Source organism: Fusarium falciforme, chromosome 9 (genome assembly GCF_026873545.1).
Source record: "Fusarium falciforme chromosome 9, complete sequence".
NCBI classification, from domain to species: domain Eukaryota; kingdom Fungi; phylum Ascomycota; class Sordariomycetes; order Hypocreales; family Nectriaceae; genus Fusarium; species Fusarium falciforme.
The window spans coordinates 2,935,456-2,958,860 of record NC_070552.1 but is presented as its reverse complement, the minus strand read 5'-3'; the positions used below and the strand labels follow the sequence as shown (position 1 = coordinate 2,958,860).

The 23,405-nt window shown below is 54.1% G+C and overlaps 4 protein-coding genes and 1 pseudogene across 5 annotated transcripts, besides 1 other annotated feature; 3 read left to right on the top strand and 2 right to left on the bottom strand.

The window, feature by feature from the left end:
• Nucleotides 1-664: 664 nt before the first annotated feature.
• NCS54_01180500 (BZIP domain-containing protein) lies at nucleotides 665-2,509 on the top strand (the record flags this gene model as incomplete). Its single annotated transcript, XM_053157066.1, has 1 exon — nucleotides 665-2,509. The coding sequence occupies one exon, from the start codon at nucleotides 665-667 to the stop codon at nucleotides 2,507-2,509; it is 1,845 nt and encodes a 614-aa protein (XP_053013041.1).
• Nucleotides 2,510-6,239: 3,730 nt separating this feature from the next.
• On the top strand, nucleotides 6,240-11,712 carry NCS54_01180400 (Hypothetical protein; the record flags this gene model as incomplete). The annotated part of the gene is made up of 2 exons (XM_053157065.1): nucleotides 6,240-6,294; nucleotides 6,392-11,712. The coding sequence occupies 2 exons, from the start codon at nucleotides 6,240-6,242 to the stop codon at nucleotides 11,710-11,712; spliced, it is 5,376 nt and encodes a 1,791-aa protein (XP_053013040.1).
• Nucleotides 11,713-12,482: 770 nt separating this feature from the next.
• On the bottom strand, nucleotides 12,483-14,842 carry NCS54_01180300 (Poly [ADP-ribose] polymerase; the record flags this gene model as incomplete). The annotated part of the gene is made up of 3 exons (XM_053157064.1): nucleotides 12,483-12,605; nucleotides 12,659-13,945; nucleotides 13,994-14,842. 3 exons carry the CDS (start codon nucleotides 14,840-14,842, stop codon nucleotides 12,483-12,485), a joined length of 2,259 nt encoding a protein of 752 aa, XP_053013039.1.
• A 1,727-nt stretch (nucleotides 14,843-16,569) lies between these two features.
• On the top strand, nucleotides 16,570-18,198 carry NCS54_01180200 (annotated as a pseudogene). Its single transcript has 2 exons — nucleotides 16,570-18,067; nucleotides 18,140-18,198.
• Nucleotides 16,570-18,198: a sequence feature.
• A 1,491-nt stretch (nucleotides 18,199-19,689) lies between these two features.
• NCS54_01180100 (Hypothetical protein) lies at nucleotides 19,690-22,044 on the bottom strand (the record flags this gene model as incomplete). Its single annotated transcript, XM_053157063.1, has 2 exons — nucleotides 19,690-21,424; nucleotides 21,479-22,044. The coding sequence occupies 2 exons, from the start codon at nucleotides 22,042-22,044 to the stop codon at nucleotides 19,690-19,692; spliced, it is 2,301 nt and encodes a 766-aa protein (XP_053013038.1).
• Between the last annotated feature and the right edge of the window lie 1,361 nt (nucleotides 22,045-23,405).

Sequence of the window (23,405 nt, the reverse complement as noted above, 5' to 3'; positions counted from 1 at the left end):
TGCATGCGAAATTTTTATCAATCAAATCTTATCAATCAGATCAGATCCACCCATCGCCTCCTGGAATCGGACCATTGGCTTCCCAGGCGTCGGATGCGGTCGGGACACAAAAGTAGCGACGCACCCCACGATCAATTTCCCTCTTGCTGCCTCCCCTTCCCTTTTCCCCTCCTCCATCCATCATCCTCTTATCGTGATTCCAATTGATGACCAGCTGCGACATCTGAGTTTCTTTCCTTTTGCGCTGTCACGAATGGGTCCATCAACACGCTGTCAAATTGACTCTTCTCTGGCTACCAGCCGCGCCTCTAATTCGAAGCCGAAGCCGCACCCACGACCTGCCTGGGTCATTCTGCAGCCTTGCAACAGCTAGGAACGACCCCCATCTTATCAATCTGATCCGGCAATCTGCCAGCACACAGCACCTCACCACCAATTGACGACGCTTTTACTCGACTGAGCATTATCCAATTCGTCCAAGCCGACTTGTCCGATTACGACGCCTTTTCCTATTCCCCCAGAGTTTCCCATCTCGGAACTCCGAACCCCATTTGGCTCATCACGACCGATCGACCGAAAAGAGACCCGCCGGTCTCGCCACACACACACATAACAAACAAGGACTCGTCGTCACCCATCCACATCAGGCCTTTTGTCACCCACCATGACAGGCCCAGCACTTGCTCCATCTCCTCCGCGTCAAGCTGTCGACTCCCCTGGCGCTGGTACTCCCGTCCTCGCACCTGCATCCGCGGCAAGACCTCGTGTTATCTCAGCCGCACCTGGGCCGGCTTCACCAGCCACATCCGCCGCCCCACAGAGGACGCCTCTCTCCATTAAGCCGAGTGCAAAGCCACCTCCACCTGCACAACCTCAACAACGCACTGCTCTCCCTTCCATCAACAAGATGGCCATGTCGTCCGTAATCAGCCTCAACCCGGCGCCGCCGGAGCCTCTCAAGATGTCCATGACTTCCAAGGAGTGGGTGATTCCTCCGAGGCCCAAGCCTGGTAGGAAGCCCGCCACCGACACACCACCCACCAAGCGCAAGGCCCAAAACCGCGCAGCCCAGAGGGCCTTCCGGGAGAGGAGAGCCGCCCGAGTCGGCGAGCTAGAGGAGCAGCTTGATCAGCAGCGTGAGGCTCATGAGAAGCAGGAGACGGAGCTCAAGGACAAGATTCACGAGCTCGAGCTTGATGTCCAGTCCTTCCGGTCCCGATGCATGCTACTCGAGAACATGCTCGACCGGGAAAGACAGGACCGCATCCGGGTTGAAACCGAGGCCGAGACCCTCAAGCGACGTCTAGATGAAGGCGTCTTCAACTCGGGTTACCAGTCACGGAGCATGAGCACTTCCCACCCGTTTGATGGACTTCAAAGTCCAACTAGTCAGCCGCAGAGGCACAGTCTCCCCGATGGCCGCCCGGACCGGCAGTCGGGTCATTCCTTTTCCATCTCCCAGATAATCTCTCCCCCTGAGACCCTCGACATCAACGCATCAAATGATGATACTGCCATCACCTGCGGGAACTGCTCCCCAAACGGGCCGTGTGCCTGTGCCGAAGAGGTGATGAAGACCGCCGCCAACGGCTGCAGCAAGTGCGGTCTAACATCTAGCTGCCAGTGCCTCGGCGAGGTGGCTGACGCCCTCAACCGATCTCAGGACCTTAAGCGTCCGGCCTCACCGTCTGGAGACATTTCCGGCGAGAAGAGGCACCGCTCCAGCCATGACGAGGCTGAGACAGACTTTACCGCCATGTACTCTCGCAAGGCCACCACCAACGTCACCCAAGACACTTACACTGCTCCCTCCCAAGTCCCTTCACTAGACACCATGCCGTTCAGAGACGGCTGTGGATTTTGTAAGGACGGAACCTACTGCGTCTGCGCAGACACCTCACTGGCGACCCCAGCCATGACTCCAAATGATACCCTTCCTCCCATCTCCCAGCAGGTCCAGACACCTCCCCCGTCAGAGACCGATGTTGTTCCTCCTACACTAGCCATGGAGATGACGGCCGATGGTGCCGTCAAGCTCCCTCGCCGGACACAGACTCAGAACCAGTCATCTGAACGTCGAGGCTGTGGCCCCAACGGACCTGGTACCTGTGCGCAGTGCCAGGCTGATCCCAAGTCTGGTCTCTTCTGCCGCCTGATGGCCGCCAACTTCAACCGTAAGGACGGTAGCAGCTCTGGAGGCTGCTGTGGTGGCAAGGGAGCTGGCGGCGGTTGCTGCAAGTCCCAACAACCCAAGCCTGAGAAGATCTCTCTTCCCAGTCTACCTAGCCTGGGACTCAGCTGTGCCGAGGCATACCAGACACTATCAAGTCACCGCAACTTTTCCAAGGCGGCGGATGATATTGGTTCCTGGCTGCCAAAGCTCAAGGCTACTCCTCGTGCCGGAGCCCGTCCAGCACCTCAAGGGGCGATGATGCCCATCGAGGTTGAAGCGGCGAGTATCATGAGCGTGCTGAAGGATTTTGATATTCGGTTTGGGAGAGGATTCTAAGGAGATCCCAAACCGTTAAAAAAAGGGCGAAAATACTTATATGGAGTACATGAAGCGAAACATGAACAGAAAGCACATACGGGGTCCTACGAGTTATGGACAGTTGGGGTTGCATGCCTTATATGGCACATTGGTGCAGGTTATGGTCGGATAGCGGTTGTATTATACCCATGTTTATGGTGAAGATGTAGTTCCTTCACCTTGGTCTCATGCATGAACGAATCTATGCGTTATTTCAAGATGTTTTGTATCACTCGAGATGATGTGAGAAGTGATGTGCAAGTAGATGTGCCGGAGCAATGTCGACGCAGCTTGTTAGTGCCGAACGCCTCGGCAGCTCGGAGGAAGGATTCTAGAAGTAGGGCTTGCACGAACCGGGATGAAGTGGTTAGGATCTAGCCAGTGAGAGGTGTAGATAACAGCAGGCGAGCCGATGAAGATGTTTGGATGGGACGAGCAGGGACGTCCTTGAAGAGGTCTGGAGCTGTATGACATGACATGGATGAAGGGAGTAACGGACAGAAGACGATCTTGGTCCAAGCATCAACGCAAAGCATAGTTACTTGGTACTGACTGGGCGTCATGAGGTGACGTGGTGAGTGAGAGCAAACCATGCACAACTCACGCACAAGCAGCTTGACTGTGAGGAATGGAATGAGCCGAGTTGACAGCAAACGGGGTCTTTGTTACGTCGGTGGCTCTGCGGCTCAGATGAGCTGGAGATGAACAACACGCCATATCAGCGCAAACGAACTGTCAAGCGCCCAGTTCGTAAATTGTGAGCGGCTGACGTGCATGAGGAGTCATGACAACTCGAGCTGCCCGAGGCTCAAAGAGGAGATGCTGGGGAAAGCTGGGGTGGCCTATGCTGGTTGCGGTCAAGGGTTATCCGCCTATAATCTTCTTGAAGCCGTCGTGAACTGTTGGGAAAAAAACAAGAGACGACGAGGTGGACCGGCCGGACAGGACAGGGTGGAGAGTGGCCAACGCACCGGGCGGGCGGCTCACCTTGGGGCTGGACCTGGTACGACTGGGAATAGGTAGGCATGTATGGCAGATGCGCTTGCATCTGAAAGACTGGACGAGGGTGATAGGTAGAGGAGGCTGGAATATCTGGGCTGATGCTGGGCTGTGGAGTTGAAAGGCGAAGATGGTCAGGGCCAGAATGACCAACAGAAGGCGAGACCAGACCAAAAAATGACCAGCAGAGAGATTGACAACAAACTGGAGGAGGCCAGCCGAGCTGAGTATAATCGCCTCCGTGTCGGTAAACTTGCGTCAAGTGTCAACTTGTGCTTGCTCTGGCTGCATAACTGGCTGGAATGGACCCCTCGGCACCGTCCAGCAGAAACATGTCGGTCTGTCTAACAAATTTGAATGGCTGGGCATGTTCGGTGAGAGGGGGGTGGAGGCTTGTTACTTTGTAGATTTTTTTCTTCCTGTGAAGGCCTGCTCTGGCACCCGATGATTGGGGAGAGACAGAGGCAGCGGCGCACTCTCTGCATAGGGGACCAGGGGTGGTGGGCACCGGCGTAGCGTATGATTGGGCAAGGGCCCCGTTGGTGCGTTGGCAGAAGGCATTCGCTGACGGGTGATGGGGGGAGGGGACGCACAGAGACCTTTGTTGTCTTTGCCTCGCATGGAGGGAACTGGCGTGGTGCGTCGAGATTGGTCCGAGGGATGGGGGTGGAAGGATGGAGGGTCTGGGCTTGTAGTGAGTGACTGTAGTGTACTGTAGGTAGCGAGTTGATGGAAACTGTTAATGACCATGTACAGTACAGGAGGGCATGAGTGAAACATCCATGGATGTCATGTTTGCACTTGCTTCTGGCACATGACGGTGCAGTCAGTGCAGCGTTTAAGATGAAGATATCATGGGATGGAGGTGCAGTAATTATGCGCGAGAATGCACCTTGAGCCTTTCAACTCCCAACGAAATTTCATGTGCAGCCATCCAATGCAAGGGATGTAAAATGCCCGACAACCTACCTACAGTGCCTACCTACCCAGGCCCAAATCAATAATCCATAGAGCCAATATCCGAACACGGGGACATGCATGCATCTCATCTTACCGTCTTTTTCTCTTTCTTTACCATCATTCCTTCTCGTCTAAACTTGTTTTTTTGCGTCTCCGTCACTCGTGGAAGTAAACGTCTGGTCCGTTTTTTTGACTTCCCGCTGATCAGGAAGCGAAGGGTGGCCTCTGCAGTGACAACTCAGCGCCTAGAGTCACACCAAAGTCACATTATTGCTCTGTACCTTTTTTCCTTTTTGTCGAGACAACAAGAGACTGGAGGTGTGTACTGTAGCACAAGACTTGCTGTTCGCTTCTTTTTTCATAGTGTCAATCAATTTGTCTGCAAGTCATATTAGCCACCTCAGCAAATCTTCAACGTGGATTTTGTGGTAGTGTACCTACATTCGTTGTCATGAAAGGAACAAGCCTCAACCCAGGAACGGGCATGACTTAGTATTAAGCAATTTAATTGATAGCACATGCCTACATATCACATTTCCACCTTGTCTACATACCTAATCTCGACCAGATGGATGGGTTCTGTCTCAGCGCATGCGCTCAAAGAAGCAACTTTGTTCAAACCAACAGACAGGGGAGTTCCCAGAAAGACCAACTCAGCCTCGAGAATTAAGCGACCGACTCTCACTCTCTCCAGGTCTCTCTTCCCCCTCCATTCTAGCGCCTGCCAACGCACAACTCACCTAATTTTCGTCCGTGTCCCTCCTGCCTGGGCTTTCTCAGGCCCAAGCAAGGTCATAGACCCGGCCCGACCTGACCCAGGCGCTGGCTGACACGTGCGAATGGCACAGGGCTCAGGTACCGGGCCCGCAGCCAGCAGCAGGGGCCCGGCGGCCCAATCGTAGCTCAATCTCGCACCCGCATTGCCGCGTCTCCGTCTCCGAGAGGGGCTTAGCGCGCATCGCCCGCCCGCTCCGCCCGTGGTACGTACCGCTCCGTGGGAACCTGAATGCTCCACCTTGACCGTTCTCTACCACCGCCTACCTCTACCCCATCATATTGAATCCCATCCTTATCCCAGCCCAAGAGAAAGAGACCACCACCCCCCCTCGACCTCGATTCGACTCTTTTTGCCTCTATGCAGTCGGTGCAACCAGCAGGTGCCAGCTGTGAAGCGTGAGCCCCCTTTTGTTGCTGTCGTGTTGTTGTCTTATGAGGCCTACAGTTGCCTCTCTCCCTCTTGCTCACTCTTTCTACCGCACCTAAAGTTGGGCTTTGCTGCTACTTCTCCCCCCACCTTCTTGTCTCCTCTCTCCTCTCTCCTCTCCCCCTCCTCCTACCTCCCCTCTGCTCTGCTCTGCTCTCTCTACCATAGACTTCTCCTCCTCCTCCGCTTTCTGTCCCTCTCTGTGCTTTGTCTTGGGCGACTCCGACGTGCGACTCCAATCCCCGTAATACGATCCATCCCAGTTCCTCCCACGCCAGAGCTGCAGTTTGGAACGCGCTATACTCGATCCTCGCGCGCCTTGTCACTCCTTACAGTACCTCGCCTTGCCCTTCTCCATCAGTTGCTGGCCGGCCTAGCACACCTTCTCTGATTGCTTGCACGACCACCGAGACTCGACTCACCTCGACCTCATCCAATACCCTTCAGCCTCGACTTACTCGCCCGGCAGACCCGTGAGCAGCCCCTCGTTGAGAGCTGCCATAGGAGCTGTGCGGCTGCGACGTTGAGTTCCTTTATGGGCTCAGCATGGTTTCTATGCAACGATCTTTGTCTTCGCCCGTCCGCGTTCACTCCTCTCCCAGTACGTCTGCTCCGACGTCGCCACTGTGAACCCACCAAGGGTTCTCTCGTCCTCTGGCTCCTATGAGCCTCCAAGGTAGTTCTTTGTGCTGATCTAGTTCGCCGCCGCACAGCCGTGTCATCGTCGGTCGCGCAAGATTCGGCGTCGCCCGCTCCGCACATCGATATCCATGTGCAACCCCCCCGAACTCGTCGACGCCGCTCCCCGAGCCCAAACCCAGCTCACAACGCGACGCAAACCCTACCACTACGACGCTCCGACGACAACGCCCATCGGGGCCATGCGCAGCAACACTCACCAGCCATGTCCTCCCGCAAGCCCATCGTGGCACAGCCCAACATGCCTGGCCAGCCGAGCCCACGACACGCTCCCGACGATTCGACCGTGAAACCCGCCGACTCCAAGAACGAAGACGCCCCCTCGCCGTTCCCCAAGCTTCTGCAGGACGTTTCCCAGTATACAAACCCGCACCTGGCCCCCGAAAACGAGAGCACGACCCTCGAGGAGTTGGCCCATCTCGTACGACTGTCCAAGTACCAGGAGCGCAAGCGCGCCAACACCCGTCTGCGACTCCAGAGGAATTTGGTTTCTACGGCCCTCAGCGCCCGTCTGACCCGTTGTGGAGAGATAGCCCATCGTAACTTGGTCGACAGCTTCCGCCGGGACGACAAGGAGAACTTTTCCGCCCTCTACAACGCCATTCACGATGTACGCAACAGTTGTGACGAGCTCCGCCGTTACGCCCTTCTCGATCCCGAGATGGAGGGCCTCGCCTCGGCCGGTATTGGTTCTTCTGAAAGTTTGGATACTCCGACTAACTCGGCAGCTGCTCTTGGTCCTCTCAAAACCATCACTCCCTTCCTGCACGACATTTCCGCCTCTGCCCGGGATACCTTTATGGACTTTCTCACGCAGCTTCGTACGAACCCGGACTACCTGGCCACTCGTATATGTTCCCTGTCAAGTTCCGAGTTGAACTCGTTCTTGACTTATCACAAAGGTTTGGAGCCTGTGGAATCCGTTCTCCCCTTTCATGGTCGATCTGCCGGAAGGTCTCACGCAAGTGCGTCCGGAAGAAGCAGCACCGCCGTGGATATTGAACGATTACTGTCCTTTCAGCGTCACGACCCCCTCTCGATCCTCATCCACACCTGCTTCGCCAACTCTGCCGGACCTGATAGTTCCGAGGACCAGCGGCGTACCGAGATCTGGTCCACTGCTTTGGCACGCCTGATCTCGGAGCCCAAATCCACTGGCGAGCACTTCCTCATCTCGGTCCTCAACATCTGGACCGCCATGCGCGATTGGTCGGGCAAGTCTAACATGGAATGGTATCTGATGAAGATTCTCGAGGACGGAGCCTTCCTTTTGGATCGAGCCGAGGATCAGCATGGCACACGATTCAACCTCTCGGACTGGAACCACTCGGACGAGGTCGCTGCCAAGGAGTTTTACGAGAGGGCAGTGAACCAGCTGTTTGAGTTGGTCGATGACGAAGATGCCACTGGAATCCCTGAAGGACTTTTGGAACTTGGAAATGCTGTCATCCAGAAGCTTGACAACAAGTACGTCGAAAACACCTCCCGGTGGTTGGTTTGGAGATGTCTCTTTTTTGTTTTCCTTTTGGGCGTCATCATTCACCCCGAGTCCTATGGCATGCTGGCTGAGTATCACATCACGCCCTATGCGCGCGAGAAGATTCTCAAAAAGGTTGCCATGAAGGCTCATGAGTACGTCTCGAGCATGTGGAGCGGGAAGCCTTCGGCGACCTGCGTCCCTGTTGAAGTGCCCCCAAAGATCAAGGGTCATGTGGAGAGTATCCTCGCCCGATTTCAGGGATCACAGTCCAAGATACCGGCCGCCAAGCTACTCCCGGCAAGGTCCATCACATCCCTAAGGGAAACCAAGGAGGTTCACCCCTATTTGGTCATCAGCCCGGCAGACTTGGTGACCTTGGTAAATGCCATATTCCCAGAGAGGAGGCCCCAGTCAGCAGCCTCTGGCAGCTTCAGATCGGGTCCCGCCTCCATCTCTGGCATGTCTGCCATCTCACAGCCCATTTCCATGTCAAACCCACGGAATAACTTTGACACTGCTTCGATCATCAGCACCAGCGCCTCGTCCGTCTTTAGTGACACAACCACTCGAGATGGGTACATGGACGAGCAGACGTCAGTGACTCCTCAGCGATATTCCCCTCCAGCAATGGACTCGGAGATGCAGAGGCGCCTCAACAAGTACGAGGACGATGGTTACCGCCTGCGCCTGGCCCTGCACGAGATGACCCAGAACCTAGGCGCCGACACCGTCCGTGGATCTGTTCACCCCTGTGCGGAGCGATGGGTTGTTCTCTTCATCTCAGCTGATGGGAAGAGCTTGTCGACAAACATGACCTTTGATCCTGACGACGAGCTTGACGACGAGGAGAACTCGTCAAGCACCGACACGGACGAGGAAGATGCTTCTGACGGCCCAGAGCTTGACAAGGACTATCATCAACTTCGCGACTCGATCCTGAAGCTCGTCGAAGATTATGAGATTCCTCGCAGCCTCGAACCCGAGAATGGGCGGACCCAGCTCAGCAACCGTGCCTCTGGACTCAAGAGGTACAAGTCAAAGAGCAAGATTATCACTACGGAGAGGTCGATGGCCAGTCGAAACCCGTACAGAAAGCAAGTTGGAAAAGAGATGGGCCAGATAGATTCCAAGCGCGAATCTTCAACTGTATCTGAGCCAAACCCCAAGGACCAGCAACCAGAAGCCGTGCTTGTCACCATGCTGAAGGCAGCATCAGCACAGTCCAAGGCACTGGCTGATTTCGTCTCATCTCATCAGTACTGGAAGACCCTCAACCAACTGAATGCGCTGGAATCACCTTCCCTCCGAGAGAATGGGTTCGCGGTACTCATCAACATCTTTTCCCGTGGACCCAGAGACTCGATTCGGCGGTCAGCATCTGCCATTGAAGAGTACGATGCCTGGCTAGTCTGGCTCAAGCAGAGCCAGGAACGCCACGAAGGCATCATTGACCGGATGATGAAGAGAGTGCGTGCCATGCGTGACAAGATGTGGTATGTCACGGATGTGCGCAACTCGAAAGAATACGCCCATAGTCGCGATATATGCCAGGCATTAAAGACTATGGGCATGCCTAGGCGCTGGAACTCTTTCCAGCGATCTCGTGCTCATATGGCTCGAGGACCAAGCTCGTCATATCTCTATCGCACCGAGTCGCAAATCATGGATCTTCTTGCTGCTTCTGAAGAGCAGGGAGGACCAAACAAGCTCAGTGATGACCCGGCTGAGGCAACGGCCGCTTGGCTTCAGAGCCGCGGTATTGAGAATTTCTGCATGGGTGAGGAGAGAATCCATCGATTCTGCTATGAGGTGGATAAGTGTATCTCGAGACTCGTGGGAGAGACGATCCGAGAAGCCCCGGTTCTCTGGTCGAGCGAGCTGTACAAACGTGACAAGCTAGGCTATGACCGCGCAAGAGCTCGAGAGCGTGAGCTGTCATGGACTGGAGATGATTCTGCAAGCGTCATTAGCGAACACGACCGCAAGTTTACTCCTTCGACAACAAGCCGACCAAACTCGTTGGCAAGAGACTTGAGAGCGTTGTCGATGCACAACCCCAGCCAACAGTCGCTTGATTCAGTGCGACAGAGCATGCCACGGGCGAGCTCAGCCTTGTCTGATATTCTCGACGGACAAGAGTACTTTGACCGAGCATCGCCAGCTCATACTATCGACTCGGCCAGTACCTTCTGGTCACCTTTCCAGCCTGTCATGTCGCCAAGCTCTGGTGCATCCAGATACTCGCCCACCACGAGCTTGACGAATCTCTCCACAACCTTTTCTCACCCCCTGCAACATGGCACTGCGCCCTCCACCGCCAGTTACTCTACTGGACGCCCAGGAACATCGGCGTCCTCCAATGAGACGGTGTTCCAGCAGCAGCGTGTTGACGACGAAAAGGCTCGCTTCCTGGGCGAGCTGAGACAATCCCTCGTCAGTCTCTTACTCTCTGACCTCGGCAACCAAGTTTTCTCTCGAGGCTCCGAGACGGATGCGTGGTTTGACAACCTGGGCCAGCAGTGCATCGATCGGAAGGATGCTCTGGACCGCCGGGCAGCGAGACGTCGATCTGAAATCAAGGAGAAACGAAGCTCTGGTCGACCCAGAGTTATTGAAAAGAAGAAGAGCTTTGGCAACCTTCGGGGAGCCGGAGAGTCGACTTCGGAGCGAGCGTCAGAGACCTCAGAGAGCCTCCCTATTGTTACCAACGATGGACAGGCCACCAACGACTCGACTCCGCGCCTGTCAGCAGCAAAGGAGGACAAGCCCGAGTTTCCTTTCAAGAAGGCTTATCAGCGACTGCTCAACATGTTCTGCGTCCATCCCAACCCCTACGCAAAACTGAATGCCCTGCATGAGCTGGAGAACCTCATTGTCGCTGCGCTGCAGTCCAATGGACAAAAGAGGCCTCGATGGAATAGGTCTGATGCTGGTTCAAGTGTTGTGACAGAGCACGGTAACGCCCGTCCCACGCCTCTGGAGGGAACAATCGACAATGTCAAGGAGAGACGATCTCAAGCACTTCAGTCTCAACTTCAAACCCCCTTCTTTGGTCCACGACAGGCCAGCTCCGAGACACGATCCATCATGTCAGGAGGAAACATCAACACCGATGTCATCACCAAGGAGCTGCAGGCTCTCTTCCGAGAGTCATCGATTCGACCCAAGTCCCTTTTCCGCGACTTGCAATTCATTGCATCTTTCGTACCGCCGTCGGTTCTAGACAAGCAAGAGAGAGGCAAGGCCTTCTGGAACACGGCCTTGGCGGCCCTTAAGCTTAAGGGAGAGGTCTGCCGAACTATGGTGGAGATGGCGGACGAAGTTGTCGCCGCGCACACTCATGTGCGAAAGCCCAGCGATAACACGATCCCGGATGTGCCTCAGTCTTCAACCGGCACTCCCCCGCCACCCTCTACAACCTACAAGCTAGACGATGCTGGCAAGATGTGGGCCATCACGGCCAAGGAAGGAGACCCGACAGCACAGCGTGAACTGGCGCTGTTCTATCTGTCCAACCCCGAGTACGTTGAGCGGACAACTCTTCCCCTCTCCAAGCCTCGCGAGGTGTTCAAGCAGACCGTCATGGACAAGTACGGCCGCAACGAGCGTAGCCGCCTGAGTGGTAGCGGACCCGGCGGTGGTGGTCACGGTCTCGGCAACGGAGGCGGCTCTCGTGGTTCGGGCTTCTCGAGCGGAGGCGGCGACGGAAAGGAGAATGACGTGAGGAGCGACCCGGGACTGATGTGTGTTGCCGTTCATTGGATGGAAGCGGCCGAGCACGGAGGCGACGAGTTGGCGTCTAGTTTCTTGCGACAGAACGAGTTCATGGGTCTTGGTTGAAATCTCTTTTTATTATACCCCCATAGCTGTTTTTGTTTTTGCTGTTTTTTTTGTTTATTGCTTTGGCGCTTTGGCGTCTACTTTGTTGGAGGAAACATGATGTCGATGGATATGAACATGATATGGCCTTTGGTTTAGAGACGCAAGGTCATCTGCGTGGTTTGGTTCATGGCTTGGGCGAACCTCCTGGTGGCTCTTGGGTTATCAACTTTTTTTTTGCATAGGAGCATATGCGTTGGATGTGATGGATGATCTTGTCCTTTTGGCAAATTCTTGAGAGAATGTGGAGGATATACCAAGGTGTGCATCATGGATATATACATTGGTGTCGAGATGGATGTTTAGCGATGAATACGAACAATCATGGTCTTCAACTCACTCATATGCCTCATCTTAGCATTCATCTTATGGGTAAAAGGTTTATTGCAGGTCTGGATACGTAACGACTCTACATACAAGGGCCACATTGCCGTCATCAAGTAAATCGCCAGAACGTCCTGTCATCCGTAGACCGACAACTTGTTCTTCGGGACATTACCGCTTTTTGCCTTGACCAAACTCACCACCTGGTACGCCGACGCGAAAACAAGAAAACTCCAAGATATAGACAGACCCAGGCCACTAGGGAATCCCATATGGGATAATACTCACCCATCAACACCCACAGCCTGTTCATACCAAATTGAAAACGCCCGGAACTCCATCGAAGCGCCCAAAATCCCTCGAACTTGGCGAGGATCAAAACTTGCCATCTAGACAGACTAGGTCTTCTAGATCTTGACGCGAAGGAGATAGCGCAGCTTGACTTGAGCGATGTCGTAGCAGATGTATTCGTTGTAGTACAGAGAGGCGTTCTTAACATTAGTCGGGCCTGGCTTGACCTTGGTATCGGGCTGTGATTCATCGTTAGAGGCAAGGTGTGTAGAAAAGACTCGAGGAAACTTACCATCTTGATGCCCTTGAGGCTCTCATGAACAAAACCAGCATCCACCCACTTGCTTGGACCAGTGTTACCCTGCCCCCATGTGCTGTGCATGCCCTTGGCCTTGGCATTGTCACCGGCGTCATAGTCGGCTTGTGTCAGCTTCTGAAGGGGATCACCCAGCTCAGCCTCACACAGGAGCAGAAGAGCATGGCCGTTGGAGATGTACGAGCAGCAGTAGCCGGCCGACTTGGACGACATATCAGCCAGGTAAATGCCCTTGCCAAACATGTAACCAGACACAGGGGCTTCGGGAGGCGCAATTCGCAGACCCTGACTAAGGATACCGCCAAAGTTGGTGCATCGCGAGCCGTGCCAGAGGAGACGACGGTCAGACTTGATCGTGGCATACTCTGAGTTGTCAAAGCGTTGAGTCTCGCCCTGGCGCTCAATGCGGAAAATGTCCTGGACTTCGTAGCTCATGTGATGAGTGGCGCCACGAGATTCGTTGAGATAGTTTTCGAGGTGGACAAACTCGTTGCTCTTGCGGTCCAAGGGTGTCATCTCCTCGAGGCCGAGACCCTGGAATTGACGGTCAAGAGGATGGACAGTATCCACCGTCTTGCGATCGATCTTCATGATATCGGCGGCATCCTTCATGTCAGACAAGCTCTCCAGAAGTTCTATTTCTTTCTTGAGCATCGAGTTGTCTCGGATGATAGGCGGTCGGTTACGGCCAAAGGCGTGTGGGATCACAGTGTAGAAGGTGTTGGAGAGATGCTCAGTTGCCTGTGGCATGCTCATTCCCCACTTGCTGGCAGCGAGAGTAGGATCATCCAGGAGAGCCGCGAGATCCTTGAGCTGCTGGAAACCACGAGTAATGGTTGCCTTGCTCAGCTTGCCCAAAGGAAGTTTCTTGGCGTCGTAGTTGAGCGATGTCATGGTCGCTTGGAAGTATTGCTGGTTGAAAATGAGCTCCATGAGCTCCTTGACGGGCTTTTCCAGCGTGCACTCAGGGGCGGGTGTTTCATCTTCGTCACCCTCCTTCTTGACTGCCTTGGCATCCTCCTCATCTTCGTCATCGTCAGAGTCAGGGTCGTAGCTGCGCTCAATGAAAGCGTATTTGCCAGGCTTGGGGTTATCGCTTCTGTTCTCCCACGAGAGACCTGACTTGTCCTTGAACTTCTTCTCAAACTGCTTGATAGCATCGGCGAGAGCGCCATTTCCCAAAACGGCTTTCTGGCCACCTTCACCGACACGACCCCATCGAGTCCAAGTCTTGAAGGTTGAACCCTTGGGATCCTTCAAGATCTGTCACAGTGTTAGACGAAGTTGGGCAGACGGAGATGGAAAACTGACCTGAATGCGATAAAACTTATTGTTGTTGTTGGACGAGTTGGACTGGTTCAGGGAGGCGTCGTAGATCATGCCTGAGTCAGGGTCGACGTAGACCTCGTACGTGGGAAGAGTGCAGAACTCATCAAGAGGGATTTTGACGTCCTTCTTCTTGATGAACTGACCCTCAGCGACAACCTTGTCTTCCTTGGTCTTCTCATCCATCTTGACATCCTCCTCCTCCTCCTCCTCCTCCTCCTCCTCCTCCTCAGACTCGTCCTTGACTGCAGCCTTTGATTTGGAGGCCTTGGTGGTCTTTGCCTTGGTAGCCTTGGTAGCCTTGGCAGCAGTAGCCTTGGTAGCTTTGGTCGTCTTGGAATCAGCAGTGGCACTTCTGGATCGCTTGGCTCGAGGCTGCTCCTCCTCCTCCTCTTCTTCCTCTTCCTCATCATCTGTCTTGGAGGCTCTCTTTCGAGACTTGGTCCCGTTGGTGGCAGCCTTGGGAGCAGCCTGGGTGGCAGTCTTGGTGCCGTTAATCTTTGGGGCAGCGGACCAAGTGTAGTCGTCCGCATTTAGCTTGGTGCCTTTGTCGTCGGTATCGACGATCCAAGAGGGGTTGACGCAAGGAAGATCCTTGGCCTTGGCAGCTGCGATCTTGGTTGTTCCAGCATTGAAGTCGTACTCTGTGCAAACAACATGGGTTGTGGCCTTGGTGACGCTTCTGGTGACAGTCCCGCCATGCTTACGGATGACAGTCTCCAGAGAGGAGTGGTTGTGGTCAATGTCGTCAAACTTGCCGCTCAATGCAATTGCGCAGCCGTCCAAAGGCGGATCAGCTGGAGGCTTTGCAGCGGCTCGTCGCCTGGGGGGCATTTTCGCGAAAGTTGGTAAAGAAAGGGTTTGGGGAAAGGGGTGACGTGATGCGAAAGAGTGAGATGGTCAGGTCGAGCTGTTCTTGAGCTGAGCTCAGACGAGGGCAGGCCTTTATGACGGTCTATGTTAGTCTCGCTGTGGGGGCGAAATTAGGGGCTGAGAGCTGCGGCGTCATACCAACTGTCAACAATAACAGACCGAATTGAGCAATCGCCGAGTAGGGGAGAAAATCCTTGGCTAATTGCGCGAGATACGGCTGACGGGGGGGGAACGATTGGTGTTGAGGCGATGCGAAAAGTGAGATGTAACAGGAGAAGATGCAGAGGAGAATTGAGAGGTGGATGGGAATGAGGGTGGGAGGTGCCTTCCCATTTTAAAGTCAATTGCGCTCAAGTGAAGCAGCTCAGCTGGTACCCCAGCTCAAGCTCAGAGGGAAGGTACGATCCAGGCTGAAACCCCCACTTGGAAGCGAGGCGCATTTGGCTGAGGAAAATCTGAAGACATCCATGGATGCTGAGACTTCTTTGAAGCGAAGTTAAACTCAAAAGTCAAGGATTAAGTTATGCATGTTTTTATTAACCGTATCATGTTTATTTAGCAACACTCAATTGCTTTTCTGAGGACTTTTGACAGCGCTTTTCTCCGGAAAACTGACATCTATTCAGTTGAAGTGCTCGACTTATTCTGTCACTGACCCTCTCCCAATTAACCTCAGCTCAGCTCCTTCCTCTAGAGCATGACGCGCTTCTAGGCACCAGCACGCGCCACAAGGGTCAATGCCCCACACGAGAATGTCACGACATCACGTGGATTCAATTAAACGCTTTAAGTGGGAATTGTTGCCTGCTTTTTGAGTCATGGCTCGAATGCGATAGATATCTCTGGGTCTTGAAGCCTGGAGAGTCAAGGATGAATGGTGATATAGAGTCTAACCCTGCGGAGTGAGATCACCAAAAGTTGGTCAACAGAGAGACACCCTGTTCGCAATTCATATCCAAGCTCAACTTCGGCCATGGTTAAGACTGTCGATGTTAGTTGCCTACCCATGTTGCACGGAGAACATTGAACATTCACGAATAGTGCATCAGCGCAAAAACATACATTTGCCATACAACGAGACAGTTAAGATCCAACATCATTTTCCTTGCTGTCGCAAGATAACACCCGATCAATTCCCTCTGGACTGGCCCCAACTGCCAACGTCGTCATAGCCCCTGCTCCACCAATCCAGTTTCCCCCTGGGGTTAGCGAGGGGCCGTCTCACTGGGCTGAGGCCCCTTGGCCCAGCGGGACAACACGCCTGAGTGCAGGTGCACCTCCCGCGCGCCTTCCGTCTCAACATCACGCCCTGTGCCGCAATTCCTTTGTTCTCCATCTCCCCCATCTCTTGTTCACCAACAAACAACACTCCGCCTGGAGTATACAGCTTTGTTATCCACGCATTCTACAGTCAGGGTGATTGCCCAATTCGGTAAGACACCGCTCATCTATCCTACGCTTACTGGATAGTCGCTAACCGATGAGAAGCGGGTGGATCGATTGCCTCGCTTGCTGCCTGTTGAGCTGGGTACGGGCATTCACGAGCACCTTTGGCCAACCACTATATCTACTGCAACCAGCTTGTTTAAGACTTTGGAAGCCCCAGAACGATAATTAAAAGGCCTTCGCATCCCTTCTTTAGCCTTCTACTCTATCCTCCCACCAGCGTTATCTTGGCCGCAATCTAGACGTCAGCAGCATCCAAGACACATCTCGTCATGGCTGACCCAGACACCGTCATGACGGACGGAAGTGCCTCAACTACACTGGATCCTGCAACTGCTGGCTCTCCTATCCAGAAAATTCCCCTGGAGGTCCTTCTACGTATCACCCACTTTCTCACCACCCCAGACCTTGGCAAGGTCCGCCTGTTGTGCCGCTCCATGGAGCAGGCTCTCTACACGTCCTTTACCAATGAGTTTTTCACCCGCAAGCAATTCATGATCTCGGAGGAAAGTCTCCAGGCCTTGATCGATATCTCCAAGAGCCGTCTCAGTCGCCATCTCCGCAAGGTGCACATCGGTTTGGACCGTTTCCCTCAAGTCCCCCACATCCGTGGCAACGACCCCCAGAGTCTGCGTCTGGCAGAGCATTATACCGGACAGTTCACACTCCTTAGCAATGGGTATCACCGCGAGATGCTTGCCGAGGCATTCCGCAACTTGAAGCACCTTGAGGATGTTGTCTTTCGCGACTTTAACTCGACCCGCCGAACCCGAGATGGTCCTTATAGGCAGTGGACCAGCTATGGCTCGACAACAGCATTCAACGAAACCGGAACTCGTCCCAACCAGACCACATGGGGCCCTGAGATCACTGTTGCTTACGGCAGCACTGTCTTCAGTTCCGTTCTCTTTGCCCTTGGCCAGGCTGGGGCTCGACCAAAAGGCATCGAATACATGTCTCGTTCTAGAAATCACCTGCGCGACCTTGCATTTAACATGCCTTCATACATGGAAGCATCCGTGTTCCCGGTTCTGAACAACTTGGAGAAGCTTCACCTGGATGTTTACTTGACTGGCGATGACGGCTTCTCGGCCTACCCTTCAGCTGCCTTTTCAGATGCAAACCTGCGACGGTTCTTACTCCAGGTCACGAATGTCAAGCACCTGCGCATCAACGAAACCCAGGGCAGCGACACTGGACCAGGAGCTCTTCTCGGATGGCTCGGTCAGACTTCATCCCCTTCAACATCCGGGGCTTCGGCGAACCCTGCAGCATCCGCACCAAGCGTGCCATCCGGCGTCCCACCAACACCACCACCTTCCTTCCCCTTGCTCGAAGAGCTCAACTTGGGCATGATGAGCGTATCGCCAAGTCGAGTGCTGGAAGCCCTTGCAAAGTTCGCTCCGACCCTTCAACGGTTGGAGATGCATAAAGTGATACTTACTCGGCGCCTCCCGAAAGACTCGACAGGTCCTCCCCCGAAGGTCAGCTTCTGGACCAAGTTCCTCGAACGGCTCAAGGACGTCCCGAACCTTGACCTGCATCACATCAAAATCAGCTGCCCCCAACAGCAATGGCTTTCACGGCCCGCCAAGTCTCCCGTCAACTTCCAGGCCGACAACAAGAGCGCCATGGAGTACACCGGCCCTGACTGGAAGCACTTTGTCGGCGAGATGATTCCCAAGGTGGTTGTGCACTACACTCCAGACGAGGGGGATCCAGACAGCGATAGCGACGACGGTATTTGGGACCAATACGCGCTTGATTTGTAGCATAGGGCCGTTGCCCGTTACTGACATGATCTGTCTGTAGGCTCCCACGACGAAGACGATGATGATGATGAGGAAGACGAGGATGAGGAAGAGACTTGAGGGGAGAGCTACACCCTCGTCTCACGGGCGTTTTTGGCTTGGCGATGTTTCTGTGGATGATGACTGAAGGGAAGGTATTCCCCCGATCTACTGTTCGTGAAGGTCTGCATGGAGACCATTTGTTGTCACAGAAGAAGCAAGGCATTGTAATGATATGATGGGATGGATGGGATCTTTGGACGATATGAAGCGTACATGTTTCGTGTGGTAGATGTCGCAGCTGATGTCAGTGGGTCATTGTTAGCTAGAGGAGACTGTCTGATCAGTAGAATAAACCAACGATCGCCCCATACTCGACTCTTAAGTGCTTTGTGTATCGTGTAGCTGTGGTTCCTGCTAGTTTGGAGGTTCTCTTGTATGAACTGAGGACGTCAAGGTTTCATCGCACGCTGAGGCCTGTAATGGATAAGAATAAGAGATGACTTCAATGGGTGGCAATCAAGGCGTTGGATTCACGAGATGAAGGATTCACTACAAACGGGACAAAGAGCGGGTTGATAAAGTCCTTTCTAACGTGGATGTATATCCCTTCTTGATACTGCTGCTTCGATGATTAGTTAGGTAGGCAGTTGGGTGCCCCTATTCTACGAGATACCCTTCCTCCTGAATGCGAGGATGGTTCCTTCAATACAACATATTGAAGACGGACTGAAATCATGGCACTGATATAGGGAGGGATCGTCTGATGGATTGATTTTGATCTTGATTTGATTTCATTTTCCACTACCCCCCTCTTTCAGATCATCTCAAACACTGGCGGTGAATGCACACTACATAGAAATACTATACATCATCCTCATTTCGCATTGTTTGGGTATCGCTTTCAAGATATCGTTTCCCAGGGAGCCTCGTCGTTTGTCATTTCCTGCTCCCCTAAAGGCCCAAGCAGGAAAGGCTGGCGTGATTCCTCCTCTTCAAGACTAGTCACATCCGGGCTGTGACTGTTCCCAATCACTTCTCCTGTACTCATTTGCATACTCAGACCCTTTCGATCTTGGCGTGGATCAGAGTTGCATGTTGAGTTCGTGTTTTTGTGTCACTTGGTGACTTTCCGCATCGGTTCGTCGGTCAATGGTGAATTGCCAGACGATACCTGGATTGCCCCCCATCCGATTAGAGCTTGATGATTTCATCATCTCGGCGCGTGATGGGATGAGTGTTGAATAGGCATTCTCGAGGCAGGGCAGGGCCTCGTTCCAGGTTGAATGTTCGGCCTGGCGGGCAGATTTGATTTGTCCCCGACATGTCCTGCTCCGGAGCGCCGACTTCCGGATCCGAATCAAGATTCATCTGCTCTTGCTCCATCATCCATGTCGTGCAATCGGATTATCGGTTCGGGTCATCGGGTCATCGGTCGGGACGCGTCTCAGGGGTTGCGGCGAGCCGGAGGGCTTGTCGCTTCGTTACAAAGTAACCGTGGCTCTGAAGAATCAGGGGTCTCGCTTCGGCAAACGATCCAGACCCCTTCTCAACTAGCCGGATCCTTTTCAATCATGCACCGACACCTCCATTCAGAGAATCAATGCCGAGCCAGTCATTACTGGGCATCCATATGTTCTGGTCCATCCCCATACCATACTCCAGACCGTTATCAACTCCTAGGCCATCCGTACCACCGTCGTATGCGTTGTTGAGTTCCGAAATGCCAAACTCTTGTCGGGGAACGATTTCAGGGGCGGTGACGCTGGTCTTGGCGGGAACTTGAACCTCGACGGTCGGTTGGGGTAGGTCTGGCGAGACCTGGCTCTCGGGTACCCATGGGTCGGCAACAAGGGATGGTGGGAACGTCGAATCGGTCATGGCGGACATGGAAACCGGGGTAATCGGGGCAAATTGAGACGCATCGCCCATGTTGTGGTCATCGGGAACCATGTGTTGGCGCAGGGCCTGCCGAGGATACACACTGTCCATTGGCAGTCGACCATGAGGATCTGGTGTTGCCGAGGGTACACGGATGGCGATTCCATGGGATATCAGCTTTTCCAAATCCACCTTGATTCCTTCCGCTGTCTTTCCCACACAGCACTCTTTGATAGTCTGCAGACAAACCTTGGCCCGTTCCATCACAGCGTCCAAAGTGATGTCAAACTTGGGGCCGTTGGTATGATAAGCGTAGGTCAAGACGCGGGCACACTGATACGCGCAGATAGCCATATCAAGGTCCGTCACGGGTTTTGCGTTGAGTTTTTGCATGGATGAAAAGATGTTAGCCATGGCAAGGGCATGTTCAACGCACTGTCGTTGGCAATGATCGATAAAGGCGTCATCAAGGGTGGCAAGCACAGCTCGGGGCAGGGCTTCTCGAAGACCACCAAGCGCCAGACGATATAAATCGCAGTGGCATTGGCGCCACCAGACGTGGATCATGATAAACACACATATTCGGGGAGAATAGGCGCGAAGTCTCAGCGAGCTTTCGGAGAACTGGAAAGATGTCGGCAGGTGTGCAGCGAAATCACCCAGATCCTTTTGAAGACCCCAAATCCCAGCCTGGAGATCATCCGGCTTGATGTTGCGGGTCAACATAACTCGCCTAGAGAATTCCATGATTCGACGCCGCATGTGCTGTATCCGAATGTGAAGTGCCAAACTTCCAATGTCCTCGGCCTGGGGGTTACGGGGTTTGTCGGGGTCGTGGACTAGTCTCTCGGTGGGCTGCGGTAGGTCAAATTCAAAGTTGCGCTCGTTGCAGGGCAATCCTACGTGGATTTTGTCAGCGCTCCAGAGCGAGTAGTCTCGGTATCCTCCCGAGATGCCCGAATCGACGCAGTAGAGTGCCCACATGAGTCTTCGGCGGGACTCCTGAGCGAGGAAGCAGAGGGTTGGCGACTCGTGGTTTAGACGGAGGGCGGCAGCGTATCGAGATGCTATACTGAGAAGCATGAAAGCACTCGGCGATTTCTTGGAGAGGATGCGGTGCTTGATAATAAGCACAAGCGCCTGGACTTTGATAGTGGAAGGCCGCGTGTAGTCGGCAAAGATGAGAGCTTCGGCATCGTCCATGCATTTCTCGCCATACTCCCGCATGCCAGGTCCCATGTCTGTAAGGTACGATGTAATCCCGACCAAGGCTAGAAGAAGAGCCTTTTCCACCTTGCCCGAGTGGTATCGTTCCATGAGGGATGCCCGATGGAGGAAAGAGTACATGGGAATATGATGGACGTGACGGAAGAACTGGTCAAAAGTCCGACCTATCAAAGCATCAAAGGATTCATCAGGGAAGGGACTACAATCGATTGTTAGCCTGCAGCAAGAGCAATCATCTACGAATCAAACTTACACATCGTGGGAATAGCCTTGGGGTGTTGCGGTGCTGGCAGGGTCGGTCAATCCTGGGTCACTATCATTGTGGCCATCGTCTCGATCGCCTTCCAGACTCTGTGGGCTTCGGTCCTCACTCCTCATGGCGATGCGCGCACGCTTGCTTGGGCGGTAGACGCACTCGATGCCTTGGGAGCGACAGCGGTCGCATGATGGCATATGACCGGAACATCGGGCCTTGCGGCTGTGACAGCTGAGGCAAGCCTGTCGGACACGTCGGCGCGGCAAGCTGCCGGACAAGACGCCTGCGTCGCCGTCATCATAGGAGCAGGGGAAGCCGAGGCGTTCGCAGTTGGAGCAGATGTCGCGCGCGCCGTTGCAGCGGACCTTGCGGGCGCGGCATGTGGTGCATGTCAGAGACGACTTCTTGGGCTTGCGGTCGGGAGAATTGGCGTGGGAGGCGGGCTGGGAGGCGGCTATCGGTGGCTGAGAGACGGCCGACGAAGCCGGAGCAGCAGCCGAGACGGGAACTGGAGAGTCGAGGCTGGGGATGAGGTTATTCGGGTGGTCGCCTGCGAGATCCATGGCGGTAGCAGTCGAAGCGGCGGTTTACGGCTCATGGAGGACCCAAGGGCTAGGAGCCGGCAGCTGGGATGGGCAGACGGGACAAGATCAATCCACCGAAACCGACGTCAACCTCGACGAGGGCCATGGAGGTGGGAAAAGCGCTGCTTTCCAAACAGGAATTGTTCTTACTGGACCTTTTTTTTTTTTTTTTAGAGGTGACGATGTTGAGTGAGTGGGAGTCAAAGAGCGGGCGGTGGTGGAGGCAGGTGCTGGTGCTGGGTTCTGTGTGTTGGTGGGAAAACCGGGACCGGAATGGGCAGGAGCAGTGGTAGTGGGCTCTTGTCAACTGCAGGAGCCATCAGTGTGGGTGTCGATACCGGGCAGTCAGTGCCAGTGGACCTGATGGATGGAGGGACAGCAGGGTCCGGGACGGGAGTTGGAGCCCCTAGTGGGTAGGGGCGATTAATTGGACTGGAGGGGACTTGTTTGGAAGGCGCAGGCGCAGCACACATCAGGCAAAAACTGGCCACAGCAAAGATGAAGAGGTGGTCGGACCGCACAAAATCCTCATCTTGGAGCTCATCAAGACCGCTCTCGCCAGATGGCTTAGATGAGGTGCTGGCGCGGCTGCTAGCTTTCTAGTTCTGGGCTCTGGCTTTTGGGGAGACGCCTAGATCCACTACCGCCAGCCCTGAGCACACCCCTCTAGTTGCTCACATGAGATGCCTTCGCAAGCTGCAAGTTTGGTGGGGCACACATCAAACAAGAAGCTGACCGCAACGTCTCGTATCTGGCCTGGGCTTCTAATTCTCGAGTATGAATTCAACTGCTCTCTATCAGTCAACACACGACATACAAATTATCTCGTCCAAAATAATGCCTCTCGACCCATACGTAAACATGCTCAATCGACTGGCCTGGAAAATGCATGGAACGACGTTTAGTGTGGGCCACGCTCCAGCCCAAAATCTTGGCAAAAGACCCGGTGCCACCCACACCTCATAGGCTGAGCTATGACACAGAGGTTTTGCCGCCAAGCTTGCAAGGGGAAAATCTTCATCGGTCACTTGGGTTCCTTCGGCTTGACCGCAGTCCCCAGGCGGGCCTTCTGGGCTCTTTATCTGGTCACCGAAGATAGGGGAACGTCGGGGAACAGAGCAAGAGGTGGCCGAGTCAGTTGAGTCGTCAGAAAAGAGATTGGATGACTGGACAACATGATATTGGTGCCTGTTCGCCTCGGTTAGTGGAGGTTTGAGCTGTGCCTGATGCCACGTTCAACTGCAACAACGGGAGAGATGCGGTGCAACGACAATCATGTCCTCTGCTAAACCGATCCAACTCCCCTCGTGCTCACCTGCTCAAGAAGTCAGCACAAAGAG